General features: G+C 37.9%; 1 protein-coding gene across 1 annotated transcript in view; it reads right to left on the minus strand.

Moving 5' to 3' along the window:
• ITFG1 (integrin alpha FG-GAP repeat containing 1) overlaps positions 1-17,302 on the minus strand; it is a 299,997-nt gene that overhangs the window by 209,761 nt on the left and 72,934 nt on the right. Inside the window, exons 7-8 of the mRNA NM_001038532.1 lie at positions 14,373-14,434; positions 2,275-2,356 (exon numbers count right to left, since the gene is read on the minus strand). Of these exons, the coding sequence (NP_001033621.1) occupies positions 2,275-2,356; positions 14,373-14,434 (144 nt within the window). The remainder of the gene's footprint in view (positions 1-2,274; positions 2,357-14,372; positions 14,435-17,302) is intronic.

The raw sequence follows: 17,302 nt of genomic DNA on the forward strand, positions 1-17,302 counted from the left end.
CTATCTAGACCATTTTTTCATCTAACTAATCCTTTTGATGATAACCCTGACAAATTATGAAAGAGCCACGTATGCTTTGGAAGTTCTAAACCTGATGTATTGTGTAGACTCTTATGGAATACAGAGATTTATAACAAATAGTACTCTTCTTTGGAATTCAGATGTAAATCACAAATGTTTTTTAATATTCAGTAGTTTCAAGAGGTCAGGTTAAGTTTTTCAATTTGTTTTTCATTGTTTCATAATGTGGATCTACATAAAAATGTTATGGTAATCACTAGTTGAGAACGTTCAGTAGGTATTCTTGTTTTGCAGGTTACTTCTTTTTTTTTTTTAATTTTTTTCGGGCGCGGCCGGTCGACCAGCCGGCCCGTGCAGGTTACTTCTGCAAAGAGGAGACCCTTAAATTCAAACTGCAATTTAAACACACATCATAAATTGTTCTTTATTGTATTGGGTTGGCCAAAATAGTCCTTCAGCTTTTTCCATAAGATGGCTCTAGTAGTTCTTAGTTATCATTAACTTCATTTGAAACAATTTTGTTAAATTGTATTGTGACAGTTGTCACATCAGTGTGCATTTTAAAAAACATCAGAATTGGTGAATTTTTGTGTAGCTACTTTAATATTAAAGATGGAAGAAAACAAGCAACATTTTTGGTATATCATGCTTTATTATTTCAAGAAAGGTAAAAACAAGCTGAAAAGCAAAAAAAAAAAAATTGTGCAGTGTATCGAGGTGTTGTGACTGACTGAACACGTCAAAAGTGGTTTGCAAATTTCATGCTAGAGATTTCTCATTGGACAATGAGCCATGGTCTAGTAGATCTGCTGACACTGACAGCAATCAAATAGAGACATTAACTGAGAACAATCAATGTAATACCTCACGGGAGATAACTGACATACTCAAAATACCCAAATCAAGACTTCCTTGGAGGTCCAGTGTTAAGACTCCACACTTCAAAGCAGGGGAGCATGAGTTTGATCCCTGGGTGGGAATCCAGGATCCTGAATGCTCCACAAGGTGGCCAAAAAATAAATAAATAAATAAATAAAAATAATAATCCAAATCAAGCACTGGAAATCATTTGCACCAGCTTGGTTGTGGTTACTGCTTTCATGTTTGAGTTCCATCTACGTGAAAAAAAAAAAACAAAACAAAAAACACTGACCATATTTCTGCATGCAGTTCTCTACTTAAATATAACAAAAATGTTTTGTTTTTAAAACAAACTGTTGATGGGCAATGAAAAGAGGATAGTGTACAATAACAGGGAACAGAATAGATCATGAAGCAAGTGAAAGGAAACACCACCAACCACACAAAAGGCTGGTCTTCATCCAAAGAAGGTGATGCTGTGTATGTGGTGGGATTGGAAGGGAGTCTTCTATTATGAGTTCCTTCTGGAAAACCAAACAATTAATTCCAACAAGTACTGCTCCCCATTAGACCAACTGACAGCAGCACTTGAAGAAAAGCATCCAGATTAGTCAGCAGAAAACACACATTCCATCAGGATAATGCAAGACCACATGTTTCTTTGAAGGCCCAGCAAAAACTGTTACAGCTTGGCTGGGAAGTTCTGATTTATTTGCTGTATCCACCAGATATTGTACCCTTGGATTTCCATTTATTTCAGTCTTTACAAAATTCTCTTAAAGGAAAAAATTTCAATTCCCTGGAAGACTGTAAAAGGCACATAGAAGAGTTCTTTGTTCAAAAAAAAAGTTTTGGGAAAGTGGAATTATGAAGTTGCTTGAAAAGTGGCAGAAGGTAGTGGAACAAAAAGGTGAATATGCTGTTCAATAAGTTCTTGGTAAAAACGGAAATGTGTTTTTACTTAAAAACTGAAGGAACTTGGCCAGCCCAATAGGAAAGACCTGAAAATATGTCACTTATAATACTACAATGCGTGTATGTGTGTGCTCAGTTGCTAAGCTGTGTCCGACTCTTTGCTACCCCATGGACTGTAGCCTGCCAGGCTCCTTTGTCTAAGGGATTTTCCAGGCAAGAATATTGGAGTGGGTTGCCATTTCCTACTCCAGGAGATCTTCCCGACTCCGTGATTGAACCTGAATCTCCTTTGTCTCCTGAATTAGAAAGTAGATTATCACTGTGCCTGGGAAGCACCTGGGAAGCCCCAATCCTATGATAGGGATCTTTTTATATCTGTAATTGATCTGAAGATACTAAAGTTATTTTCAGATATAGAGAATTAATATGACTAGGTCAGAGAGACACGGAGACTTTCAAAGACAAAAACAATCTTACCAAAGTCGGCAAATGCTGACTGTCCCACCACCATCATATTTTGAGGTTTTTCAAGAACGGTACTGAGAGAGAAATTTCCATCCTGTTAGAGGCAGAAAGTTATGGATTAGATCATTTTTCAAATGTGAAACAAAGCATTTTAAAATTTTACTACTGTATTTTACTATTATTTTTAAAACTTTTTATTTTGTATTGGAGTATAGCTGATTGACAATGTTGTGATAGCTTCAGGTGGACAGCAAAAGGACGCTGCCATTCATATACGTCCATTCTCTCCCAAACTCCCTTCCCATCCAGGCTGCCATACGACATTGAGCAGAGTTCCCTAAGCTATACAGTAGGTCCTCTGAAACAAAGTATTTTAATGAAAGCAGGGAAATAAACAACTTAAGACTTCTGTACTCCAAAAAATTATCCCACTTCTCTGTTCCATTTTTATCATAAGATGAAAGAAACTGCTGTGAATTGAAGATGCGCATCTGGAGATGTGCTTTCCATGTTGTCAGTTCAGGTATGATCTCTCTCTCTCTCTTTACTCTCTGTCACTAAGTCGGGTCTGACTCTTTACGACGTTATAGACTGTAACCCACCAGGCCCCTTTGTCCATGGGATTTCCCAGGCAAGCATACTGGAGTGGGTTGCCTTTTCATTCTCTGGGGGACATTCCTGACCCAGGGATTGAACCCGCAACTCCTACTTGGCATGTGAATTCTTTACCAATGAGCCTCTGTGAAACCGTCAGGTATGATGTGTGTGTGCTGTGTGCTAAGTCACTTTAGTTGTGTCCGACTCTTTGAGACCCAGAGCCCGCTAAGCTCCTCTGTCCATAGAATTTTCCAGGCAAGGATACTGGAGTGGGTTGCCATTTCCTTCTCCAGGGGATCTCTTATGTTTCCTGAATTGGAAGGTAGGTTCTTTACCACTAGCACCACTTGGGAAGCACTCTTTCCTAAATCATCATCATAATTTCAGACAGAATGAGTGTCTCCTACTTTCAAGTACCATGGAAGGTTTTGGGAATATAAGTGAAAGTCGCTCAGTCATGTCCGACTCTTTGCAACCCCATGGACTATTCAGTCCATGAAATTCTCCAGGCCAGAATACTGGCGTGGGTAGCCTTTCCCTTCTCCAGGGTATCTTCCTAACCCAGGGATCAAACCCTAGTCTCCTGGATTGCAGGTAGATTCTTTATCAGCTGAGCCACAAGGGAAGTCCAAAGAAGTATATAAAATAGTTTCTACCCGAAAGAGCTGACAGTCCAGTTGGAAGATAAAATATAAGTCAGACTTATAAGTGGTAGGAGTAAGTAGGAAAGATACTATATTTTACAGATTTCAAGAAAGAAGATTTTGCTAGGGGTTAATTAGGTAAAGATATTCAAATTAGATGAGAATTACATTCATTTTTAATGGTGCATTCATTACCAACACTATCAGAAAGGGAGCAAAGGAGTACAATAGCTGATGTGTCCAAACCAGAGGTGGCTAAGCTAAAGCTAAACAAAAAAGGAGAACTCATCAGAGATCTTTTGCTTCAGGTCCTCTTACCAAAACAGACCGTCTGGCTTACAAAAATATTCTTTAAATTATTGTCTTTCCTTTCTATAATTTTATATTAGAACATAAGAAAAATAAACCAAAACACTGCATTTGGGTTTTGAGCTCTTAGTTTTAAAGCTCTTCTCCCACCACTGATTTCTCTTTTAACTATTTGATGTGTTAACCCTGATTCTTACATGCTTCATATAGAAAACTATGGATTTAAAAATATTTTAAAAATTTAAAATATTTTTCTCCTTTGTTCCTCTAAAGATACTGCAGATCTGTAAGTTATTTCTGAAGAAATCATCTCCAAATTTTCAGAGACAGGCAATGCTACCCAGAAAGCTTAAGACTAAATGCCTGAGGAACATGAGTAAGTAACATCTGTCTTGTGACAGGCAGTCTACCAGCCATTTTAACTCTTTATCATTCACAGGCAGAAACATGTTTCTCCTACCATTATTAAAGTATCTGATACATTTTTAAAAGATTTTTCTATGGAAATCTTATATATGTAAGTGTCTTAAAACTTAGGATACCCCTCTAGTCTTGCCGAGTACCTGATGTTATACTAAAGATGCATCAAAGTCGCCAAATTTATGAATGAAGTGTCAAATGAATTTGCATTCTAGAAAGATTGCAGCATCAGGTACAAAGAAGACACAATTCTTCTTGAATGAATGGAAAAACCACTCTAAAAATACATCAGCCGCATATTACATAAAGCTGAATATCAACCTATTCCACTGGCTCAAGTGAATAAATTACTCCTGTGAAGTTCTGTTAAACATAATAAAATATATTTAGAAATGTTTCCAGATGCAGGGATATTTTGGAAATACAGGCAAATTCTGGTTAAGATCACTGCAATAAGCTAAGTATTGTAATAAACCAAGGCACAAGAATATTCTGGTTTCCTAGTGGATGTAAAAGTTATACTACAATGTACTCTATTAAGTGTGCAATAGCATTATGCCTAAAAAATGTACATACTTTGATTAAAAAATATTTTACTGTTAAAAAAAATACTAACCATCATCGCAAGCCTTTAGCAAGTTGTAATATTTTTGTAATAGCAACATCAAAGAACAATAGTACAAATTAAATCCTATGGGAAAAGTTTGAAATATTGTGAGAATTACCAAAATGTGACATAGAAGACATGAAGTGACCAAATGCTATCAGAAAAAACGGTGCTGATATACTTGACACAGGGCTGCCACATTTCCAATTTATGGAAAACAAAAAAAGTATTATCTGTGAAGTGTAATAAAGTGAAACACAATAAAATAAGGTATGCTTGCACACATGGTAGATTTGGTGGACAGAGTGCCTGAAGAACTATGGACATAAGTTTATACAAACTCCTGTAAGTTTGTACAGGAGGCAGTGACTGAAACCACCCCCCACAAAAAGAAACGCAAGAAGCCAAAGTGGTTGCCTGATGAAGTTTTACAAATAGCTGAGCAAAGAAAAGAAGTGAAAGGCAAGAGAGACAGAAAGATATACCCAACTGAATGCAGAAGTCCAGAGAATAACAAGGAGAGATAAGAGAGCCTTCTTAAGTGAACAATGCAAAGAAATAGAGGAAAACAACAGAATGGGAAAGACTAGCAATCTCTTCAAGAAAATTGGAAACATCAAGGGAACATTTCACACAAGGATGAGCATGATAAGGGACTGAAATGGCAAGGACCTAATGGAAGCAGAAGAGTCTAAGGAAAGGTGACAAGAATACACAGAAGAATAATACAAAACAGGTCTTAACGACCTGGATAACTACAATGATGTGGTCACTCACCTAGAGCTGGATATTCTGGAGGGTGAAGTCAATGCTTAGCAAGCATTACTATGAACAAAGCTAGTGGAGGTGATAGAATTCCAGCCATTTAAACCCTAATAGATGATGTTGTTAAAGTGCTGCACTCAAATATGTCAGCAAACTTGGAAAACTCAGCAGTGGTCAAAGGATTGGAAAAAGTCAATTTTCATTCCAATCCCAAAGAAGAGTAATATCAAAGGATGCTTAAACTATTGTACAACTGCACCTATTTTATGTGATAGCAAAGTTATGCTCAAAATTCTTCAAGCTAAGATTCAAGGGTAGGTGAATGGAGAGCTTTTAGACGTACAAGCTGGGTTTTGAAGAGGAAAGGAAACAGAGATCAAATTACCAACATTCCTTGAATCATGAAAAGCAAGGGAATTCCAGGAAAACATCTATTTCTGCTTCACTTACTACATGAAAGCCTTTGACTGTGTGCATCACAACAAACTGTGGAAAATTCTTAAAAGACTAGAGTACCAGACCACCTTACCTGTCTCCTGAGAAACCTGTATGCAGATGAACAAGCAATAGTCAGAATCAGATATGGAACAATGGACTGGTTCAAAATTCGGAAAGGAGTAAGACAGGTTGTATATTGTCACCTTGTTTATTTAACTTCTATGCAGGTATTTTATAATGTCAGTGCTGTGCTTCTGAGCTGCAAATACTTTTTCATGGGCTGATATTTCAGACTCATCTACTACACTGTGTCCTGTTCTGTACTGTGCTGTTCTTACTGGCCTTCACTGTAGTCCTTCAATTCAAAACTGGGTCAACTCACTGCCACAATTATGTCCTTTGCCTATTCTTTCACCTAATTGGTTTCTGGAATGTCTGTGCAATGATTTAAAGGGCCAAGTTTTAGAAACAAGACTTCCTAGTTCAAAGTCTAGCTTCACTGTTTCTAGTTTTGAGGTCTGAGCAAGCTAGTTCTAATGTAAGCATCTGTTTCAGTTCAGTTCAGTTGCTCAGTCGTGTCCAACTCTTTGCGACCCCGTGAATCACAGCACGCCAGGCCTCCCTGTCCATCACCAACTCCCAGAGTTTACCCAAACTCATGTCCATTGAGACGGTGATGCCATGCAGCCATCTCATCCTCTGTCGTCCCCTTCTCCTCCTGCCTCCAATCCCTCCCAGCATCAGAATCTTTTCCAATGAGTCAACTCTTCGCATGAGGTGGCCAAAGTACTGGAGTTTCAGCTTTAGCATCATTCCTTCCAAAGAATACCCAGGACTGATCTCCTTTAGAATGGACTGGTTGGATCTCCTTGCAGTCCAAGGGACTCTCAAGAGTCTTCTCTAACACCACAGTTCAAAAGCATCAATGATTCGGCGCTCAGCCTTCTTCACAGTCCAACTTTCACATCCATACATGACCACTGGAAAAACCATAGCTTTGACTAGAAGGACCTTTGTTGGCAAAGTAATCTCTCTGCTTTTGAATATGCTATCTAGGTTTTTAATTTCATGGCTGCAATCACCATCTGCAGTGATTTTGGAGCCCCCCAAAAATAAAGTCTGACACTGTTTCCACTGTTTCCCCATCTATTTGCCATGAAGTGATGGGACCGGATGCCATGAGCTTCGTTTTCTGAATGTTGAGCTTTAAGCCAACTTTTTCACTCTCCTCTTTCACTTCCATCAAGAGGCTTTTTAGTTCCTCTTCACTTTCTGCCATAAGGGTGGTGTCATCTGCATATCTGAGGTTATTGATATTTACTTCCGGCAATCTTGATTCCAGCTTGTGCTTCTTCCAGCCCAGCGTTTCTCATGATGTACTCTGCAGAGAAGTTAAATAAGCAGGGTGACAATATACAGCCTAGACGTACTCCTTTTCCTATTTGGAACCAGTCTGTTGTTCATGTCCAGTTCTAACTGTTGCTTCCTGACCTGCATATAGGTTTTTCAAGAGGCAGGTCAGGTGGTCTGGTATTCCTATCTCTTAAAGAATTTTCCAAAGTTTACTGTGATCCACACAGTCAAAGGCTTTGGCATAGTCAATAAAGCAGAAATAGATGTTTTTCTGGAACTCTCTTATTTTTTCGATGATCCGGTGGATGTTGGCAATTTGATCTCTGGTTCCTCTGTCTTTTCTAAAACCAGCTTAAACATCTGGAAGTTCACAGTTCACGTATTGCTGAAGCCCAGCTTGGAGAATTTTGAGCCTTACTTTACTACTGTGTGAGGTGAGTGCAATTGTGCGGTAGTTTGAGCATTCTTTGGCATTGCCTTTCTTTGGGATTGGAATGAAAACTGACCTTTCCCAGTCCTGTGGCCACTGCTGAGCTTCCCAAATTTGCTGGCATATGGAGTGCAGCACTTCCCAGCATCATCTTCCAGGATTTGAAATAGCTCAACTGGAATTCCATCACCTCCACTAGCTTTGTTTGTAGTGATGCTTTCTAAGGCCCACTTGACTTCACATTCCAGGATGTCTGGCTCTAAGTGAGTGATCACACCATTGTGATTATCTTGGTGGTGAAGATCTTTTCTGTACAGTTCTTCTGTGTATTCTTGCCACTTCTTAATATCTTTTGCTTCTGTTAGGTCCATACCATTTCTGTCCTTTATCAAGCCCATCTTTGCATGAAATATTCCCTTGGTATCTCTAATTTTCTTGAAGAGATCTCTAGTCTTTCCCATTCTGTTGTTTTTCTCTATTTCTTTGCATTGATCGCTGAGGAAGGCTTTCTTATCTCTCCTTGCTATTCTTTGGAACTCTGCATTCAGATGCTTATATCTTTGTTTTTCTCCTTTGCTTTTTGCTTCTCTTCTTTTCACAGCTATTTGTAAGGCTTCCCCAGACAGCCATTTTGCTTTTTTGCATTTCTTTTCCATGGGGATGGTCTTGATCCCTGTCTCCTGTACAATGTCGCGAACCTCCGTCCATAGTTCACCAGGCACTCTGTCTATCAGAGATAGTCCCTTAAATCTATTTGATTTAGGTTATAGTTGAATGGTCTAGTGGTTTTCCCTACTTTCTTCAATTTAAGTCTGAATTTGGCAATAAGGATTTCATGATCTGAGCCACAGTCAGCTCCCGGTCTTGTTTTGCTGACTGTATAGAGCTTCTCCATCTTTCCTGCAAAGAATATAATCAATCTTATTTTGGTGTTGACCATCTGGTGATGTCCATGTGTAGAGTCTTCTCTTGTGTTGTTGGAAGAGGGTGTTTGCTATGACCAGTGTGTTCTCTTGGCAAAATTCTATTAGCCTTTGCCCTGCTTCATTCTGTATTCCAAGGCCAAATTTGCCTGTTACCCCAGGTGTTTCTTGACTTTCTACTTTTGCATTCCTGTCCCCTATAATGAAAAGGACATCTTTTTTGGGTGTTCTAAAAGGTCTTGTAGGTCTTCATAGAATCGTTCAACCTTAGCTTCTTCAGTGTTACTGGTTGAGGCATAGACTTGGGATTACTGTGATATTCAATGGTTTGCCCATGTCCAAGGTAAGAGTAACCCAGATAAGAAGGTAGGTGTTGCAAGAGGCATCAGAGGGCAGACACACAAACCACAATCACAGAAAACTAGTCAATCTAATCACACGGACCACAGCCTTGTCTAACTCAGTGAAACTAAGCCATGTTGTTTGGGGCCACCCAAGATGGGCAGGTTATGGTGGAGAGGTCTGACAGAATGTGGTCCACTGGAGAAGGGAATGGCAAACCACTTCAGTATTCTTGCCTTGAGAACCCCACGAACAGTATGAAAAGGCAAAATGATAGGATACTGAAAGAGGAACTCCCCAGGTTGGTAGATGCCCAATATGCTACTGGAGATCAGTGGAGAAATAACTCCAGAAAGAATGAAGGGATGGAGCCAAAGCAAAAACAATACCCAGTTGTGGATGTGACTGGTGATAGAAGCAAGGTCCGATGCTGTAAAGAGCAATATTGCATAGGAACCTGGAATGTCAGGTCCATGAATCAAGGCAAATTGGCAGTGGTCAAACAAGAGATGGCAAGAGTGAACGTCGACATTCTAGGAATCATCGAACTAAAATGGACTGGAATGGGTGAATTTAACTCAGATGACCATTGTATCTACTACTGTGGGCAGGAATCCCTTAGAAGAAATGGAGTAGCCATCATGGTCAACAAAAGAGTCTGAAATGCAGTACCTGGATGCAATCTCAAAAACGACAGAATGATTTCTGTTCGTTTCCAAGCATCTGTTTACTTTTATATAAAATGAACTTTTACAAAGTTTTTGTGAAGATGAGTAAAATAATGCATATAAAGTGCTTACTAGTTCAGCATATGCACAAATATGTACTTAGTCAACATTAACAATTATTGACTAGGAATGCTAGTAGTAATACTATTGTATCTGCTATCCATCACTGAAGCAGCTAAACACACTGCCATTGACAGGAGAGTTGACATTTTCTGCTTGAATTCCAATCACAGGTGCTATGTTGTAATAAGTATCCTTTCATGGATGACCACCTATGCTTTGGCCTGCAGGTTTTAATATTTAGTATTTAGACTGCCATATTTATAATGTTAAAAATGATCACGAAGCAACATATGATGACTATCATTGTATCTACATCTTTATTCATAAAGCAATGGTTCTTGACTTGAGGTGTATTTATTCTCCAGAGGACACTGGGCAACGTATGGAGATATTTTGACTGTTTCAAGTGGGAGGTGGCTTCTAGAATCTAAGGGAACAGAGGCCAGGGATACTGGTAAACAAGTTAAAGGACAGATCTCCACAATAAAGAATCATCTGGCCTATGGCCAGTAGATGCTCAACATCATTAATTATTAGGGAAATACAAATCAAAACTATGATGAGGGACCACCTCACACCAATCAGAATGGCCATCATTAAAGTCTACAATAAAATTCTGGAGAGGGCGTGGAGAAAAGGGAACCCACCTACACTGCTGGTGGGATGTAAACTGGTAGAGCCACTGGAAAACAGTATGGAAGTTCCTCAGAAAACAGAGCTCCAGATGATCCAGCAATCCCACTCTTGGGCATATACCCAGACAAAACTATAACTTAAAAAGATACAGGCACTCCTATGTTCATAACAATTCTTGTAACAATAAAATGATTGTTGTAAGTTTTGTAAGAATTGTCATAAGTGTAAGTTTTGTAAAATGGGAGGATCATTTTTAATTAGTGACTGGACAATTTGCAGTAAGATTAATTGACCGAAAAGCCCTAAAAACATATAAAACAGTATTAGCTAGTAGAGGAATATGAGCTGCAGCAAATCTTTTTAGTCAGCTGTGGTGTGCACAGCCCCACAGTAGATGCTGTGGGAGATCAGAAACTAACGGAAGATGAGGAGGAGGGCGAAGATCTGAGTGTAGGCAACTCTGACTGATGTGATGAGATGTACTAACCCCATGTTACAAGGAGTTAAAAAACAGAGCAGTTGTTTCCATTTGGTCCACTCAGGATCATTAGGGAGGGCTTTAAGGAAGACGTGGTATTTGAAATGGCTAATGCAGATGAGCAGGATTTTAGTGGCTGAAAGAAAAGGAAGAGTAGGGAAAGGATATGCACAGGAAATAGAGGACATAGAGTAGAAAGTGGCTGATTTGGGCCAGAATATGGATTAGAAGAATAGCTTTACACAAGATCAGCAAAGGCCTTGACTCCTAAACTAAGTAGTTTGATCTTTTAAAAATTTATTGAGAAGCTTAAGTCCTAAAGGTTTTAGGACTGAGAGTGAGATAAATAGAGCTTTCATTGTTGCAATTACTCTGGATACTGTGTATCAGATGGAAAATCTGGAGGTGGGGAAATAAGTAGAATTTACTATATCCCGGGAAACAGATGGATGATTAAAGGAGTGGAATGCTAGGGACAGATAAGGGATAGATATAAGAACACAGAATGCCTACCAACACAAAGGTAATAGAAAACACAAAGGAAGGTCTAATTGGGAGCAGGAAAAGAAATTATTTTAGATAAGAGATATATCAAGAAAATGATTAGAAACGTAGGACTAGAAATCAAGGAAGAGAACAGAGAAGTATCATGAACGGAAAGAGTTAAGAGAAGAATGGCAAATCAAAACCCATGAATAAACACCCACCACCCTTTACGTTAGAAATTTTCAGTCTTGGCCCTTTTAGGCTGGATGATTTTTCTTCTTCCTTCTTTTTTTTTTTTTTTTTTTAATTAAAGTAGAATTGATATACAGTATTGTGCCAATCTCTGCTGTACAGCAAAGTGACTCCATTATATACAGATATACATTCTTTTTTTAATATTCTTTACATTTTGGTTTATCCCAGGAGATTAGACAGAGCTATATAAAGTAGGACTTTGTTGTTTATCCACTCTGAATGTAATAGTTTGCATTTAACAACTCCAAATTTCCAGTCCTCCCCTTTAGCAACCACACTCTGTCAGATCTCTATGTCTGTGAGTCTATTTCTGATTTATAGGTAAATTCATTTGTGCCGCATTTTAGATTCCACATATAAGTGATATCATGTATGTCTATCAGACTTACTTCACTTAGTAGAGAATCTCCAGTTGCTGCAAATAGCAGTATTTCATTCTTTTTTATGTCTGAGTAAGATTCCATTATATATATACACAGACACACACACACACCCCTTCCCCCCTACATCTTCTTTAACCATTCATCTGTCAATGGACATTTAGGTTTTTCCCATGTTTTGGCAATTGTGAATTATGTATGAACTTTGTTATGGTTCATAGCTAGAAGAATTATTATGGTTATTGCTACCAAATGGAAGCAACTGCTCTGTTTCTTAACTCCTTGTAACATGGGGTTAGTACATCTCATCACATCAGTCAGAGTCGCCTACACTCAGATCTTTGCCCTCGTCCTCGTCTTCGGTTAGTTTCTGATCTCCCAGAGCATCTACCGTGGCTGTGCACACCACAGCTGACTAAAAAGATCTGCTGCAGCTCATATTCCTCTACTAGCTAATATGACTTTATATGTTTTGAAGGCTTTTTGGTCAACGAATGTGTTACTGCAACTTCTCCAGTCACTGATTAAAAAATGATTCTCCCATTTTACAAAACTTAATCTGAACTAGTTAATTTTGAGTCTACATTCTCCTTAATTTGTACTAATGAGTTTTATATTACTGATAACACAAATACCATGTGGATCCAGCTATTTTACCACAAGAAGAATCCTTAGTCTCTACTGGCAAATAGACAATTTATTAATTTTGTTTAAAAAAAATAACAAAGGGAAAAAAGATCCCCTCTCCAAAATCTAGTCTCTTCATGATTTTTCTCCAGTGAAAGTTGCTTCATTTTATTACCTTTAAATCAGCCTAGGCTGAGAGGAAATAAAATACTTAAAAGTAGTCCCTGATTATATAAATATATATTTATTAATAATGAGGCTTTTCTCTCCCAGATGGATATTAATAATCCATCAAAATGACTGATTTTCTCACTTTCTAAAACCTCAAGATTCACTTGATTTCAAGGTCACCTAAAAATGAATATCCCCTACTAGTGGAAGATTTCATATACAGTAACCATTAAGAATATAACAACCATATATCTATCATCAGAAAAACAAATACAACTATATTTTTAAAAGATGTACATTAAACAAAGATAAATCTTTCCAGTGTAGAAGTCTTTCTTCTTTCTCCTTGCCTCATTAAAAGAGAAAGAAAGATCAGATTGCTTAGTTGGGGTGTAGTTAGTAATATTCAAAAGCCCTAATTTTATCTAAACAAAGCTCTTTCCCTCTTCCTAGTTTCCTCCTATGAAGAAATCTGAGTTATGACTCTGCTATAAGAGATGGCAAATAATAAATCTTCTTCCATGGGCTTGTGCTTTACATTTTTTAAGATCTATTTATTGTTCATGAGTACTTTAACAAAAATTTCTTAAAATGCAATGGGTTTAATCTGGATTGAATAAGAGACAATCTAGAGTAAATAGCTGGGAAATCAAGTGATCTCAAACTAAAATTCGCCAAGTGTCTACTGTGTGCCAGGTAATTTACAAACACTGTTTCATTTTAATCTTCACAGTCTATGAAGCAGACATTCTACTTCTGTTTCCCACATGAGAAAAGTGAGGTTTAATACTTGACCATTATTTCATGAATGTCACTCAGTTGGCCAGTTTGGCCTGTCCTCAAATCCTATCCTCTATTTTGTACCCATAATTGAATTTTAAAACTTGGGGTAGTCTATTCTGCATTAATTCATCTTTCATATAATCTACCTCAAGCTAAAAATAAAATAAAACCATGACACCAGTTTGGGAATATTCTACTTGCAATTCAAAAAATTACTGGGGAAGGTTCGTTAATCCTGGTCAACTTGGCAATAAATTTAGTGACCGTTGTTCTTATTTTTTTTTTTATAGAAGCCTGAAAGCAAAGAGGAAAAATAAGTCTTTTAAAAGGGGTTTTCTTCAACAAACCATCATGCTGACAAATTAAATGACAGGCACCTCTCTCACCAGCTGACAGCCTAGCAGGGTCCCTGTTAACATGCGCATTAGGGCAGACTGATTGGTTTAATTGGCAGTCATGCTTAAAAACCTGCAGAGGAATTGATGCTGAATGAATCATTTCCTTCAGCAATATTCAGCAGTTTGAATGCAGCAATGCAACCAAAAGCTCTTAAAACTGTTCTATTTATTGTTGAGATCAATCGACCAAGTGATTACTTTCATTTTATTTTCTAAAACTGTGTGCTTTTCATTGAAAGCCATCATTTAAAAATGCTTAAAAGAAAAGATTTCTTACCAAATTTTCCCATATCTCAAACTGGAAGGTACTAGAAGCAGACAATGTCGTGAGGAATAAATCTAGGAGGAAAATAACAGAATTGTAAGCTTTGTTACTGATGTGTACATTTAAACCGGAAGAAATACAATACATAAAACAGTAATAATACAGTTGTATTTAAACATATTTTAAATTTTATATATATACACATATTTATGTATATCAAATGATGCTTATTGACAGTTTGTAAGATCTACATCTAAGCAACATCAATGATGGGTGATGTGACTCCTTGCAAGTTCAACAAGGAATGCTATCAGTATTTTTTTTTTTGCCTAAGCACATGGCATGTAGGATCTCATTTCCCTGGCCAGGGATGGAATCTGTGCTCCCTGCAGTGGAATTGTGGAGTCTTAACTGCTGGACACCAGCAAAGTCTGTAAACTATTTTAACATGCTTGATCCATCAAAGAAAATAAAGCAGATGACCCTGTATTAATACAATTAAAGAAAATGCATTTAAAGGGAGCATTTAGTACTAGTCATTAAAGGCGTTCTTTACTTTTTTTTTCTTTCATAATTCTAGTTCATTTTATTACAGCAATGTTTTTACAAGTACCATTAAAATCTCAGATAGGTCTCTTAAGCTAAAAAAATATTTTTCTATAATGATAATTGCTAGTTCCACAGCTAGTCCCACTTTTCCTAATGGATATGTCATCCTAAGCAAAGAAAACAAGACAATTAAAGACCACCTGCATATTCTTTCTGGTAGATTGAAAGTGGTAACAATCATAGAATGAAACAACAAAAATATGTTTTAGGGATCAGTGCTACCCTACACTGGAGAAGGCAATGGCATCCCACTCCAGTACTCTTGCCTGGAAAATCCATGGACAGAGGAGCCTGGTAGGCTGCAGTCCACGGAGTCGCTAGGAGTCGGGAACGACTGAGCGACTTCACTTTCACTTTTCACTTTCATGCATTGGAGAAGGAAATGGCAACCCACTCCAGTGTTCTTGCCTGGAGAATCCCAGGGACGGGGAAGACTGGTAGGCTGCCGTCTCTGGGATCGTACAGAGTCGGACACGACTGAAGTGACTTAGCAGCAGCAGCAGCTACCCTACACAATGATGCAATTAAACGCATCTTTTTAAACATTTTATATTTTTTAATTAATTTATCTTTTTGAAGGCTAATTGCTTTACAGAATTTCGCTGTTTACTGTCAAATCTCAACATGAATCAGCCATAGGTATACATATATCCCCTCTCTTTTGAACCTCCTTCCCATCTCCCTCCCCATCCCACTCCTCTAGATTGATACAGACCTGAAGTTTCCTGAGCCATACAGCAAATTCTTGCTGCTATCTGTTTTACATATGGTAATGCAAGTTTCCATGTTACTCTTGCCATACATCTCACCCTCTCCTCCCCTCTTCCCATGTCCATAAGTCTATTCTCTGTTTCTCCACTGTTGCCCTGTAAATAAATTCTTCAGTATTATTTTTCTAGATTCCATATGTATGTGTTAGAATACGATATTTATCCTTCTCTTTCTGACTTACTACACTCTGTATAATAGGTTCTAGGTTCATCCACCTCATTAGAACTGACTCAAATGGTGTTCCTTTTTATGGCCGAGTAATATTCCATTGTACCATTACTTCTTTATCCATTCATCTGTCGATGGACATCTACGCTGCTTCGATGTTCTAGGTATTGTAAATAGTGCTGCAATGAACAATGGGATACATGAGTCTCTTTCAATTTCAATTTCCTCAAGGTATAATGCCTAGGAGTGGGATTGCTGGGTCATATGGTGGTTTTATTCCTAGTTTTTAAAGGAATCTCCATACCATCTTCCATAGTGGCTATATCAATTTACATTCCCACCAAAAGTGCAAGAGCATTCCCTTTTCTCCATAACCTCTCCAACATTTACTGTATATAGACTTTTTGATGATGGCCATTTTGACAGGTGTGAGGTTTGATTTGCATTTCTCTAATGAGTGATGTTGAGTATCTTTTCATGTGCTTGTTAGCCATCTGTATGTCTTCTTTGGAGAAATGTCTGTTTAGGTCTTCTTCCCACTTTTTGATTGGGCTGTTTGTTTTTCTGGCATTGAGTTGTATGAACTGCTTGTATATTTTGGAAATTAATACTTTGCCAGTTGTTTCATTTGCTATTATTTCTTCCCATTCTAAGGGTTGTCTTTTCACCTTGCTGTGTAAACGCTTTTAAGTTTGATCAGGTCCCACTTGTTTCCTTTTGTTTTTTTATTTCTGTTACTCTAGGAGGTGGGTCATAGAGGATCTTGCTGAGATTTATGTCATTGAGTGTTCTACCTACGTTTTCCTCTAAGAACTTTATAGTTTCTGGTCATACATTTAGGTCTTTAATCCATTTTGAGTTTATCTTTGTGTATAGTGTTAGGAAGTGTTCCAGTTTCATTCTTTTACACGTAGCTGTCCAGGTTTCCCAGCACCATTTATTGAAGAGGCTGAATTTGCCGCATTGTATACTCTTGACTCCTTTGTCTAAATAAGGTACCCATAGGTGCATGAGTTTATTTCAGGGATTTCTATCTTGTTCTACTGGTCAATATTTCTGTTTTTGTGCCAGTACCATACTGTCTTGATGACTGTAGCTTTGTAGTATAATCTGAACTCAGGAAGATTGATTCTTCAAGCTCCATTTTTCTTTCTCAAGACTGCTTTGGCCATTTGGGGTCTTTTGTGTTTCGATATGAATTGTGAAAGTTTTGGTTCTAGTACTGTGAAAAATGTGATTGGTAATTTGATAGGGATCCCACTACTTTGCCAACAAAGGTTCGTCTAGTCAAGGCTATGGTTTTTCCAGTGGACATGTATGGATGTGAGAGTTGGACTGTGAAGAAGGCTGAGAGCTGAAGAATTGATGCTTTTGAACTGTGGTGTTGGAAAAGA

This window comes from Bos taurus, chromosome 18, assembly GCF_002263795.3.
Source record: "Bos taurus isolate L1 Dominette 01449 registration number 42190680 breed Hereford chromosome 18, ARS-UCD2.0, whole genome shotgun sequence".
Taxonomy (NCBI): domain Eukaryota; kingdom Metazoa; phylum Chordata; class Mammalia; order Artiodactyla; family Bovidae; genus Bos; species Bos taurus.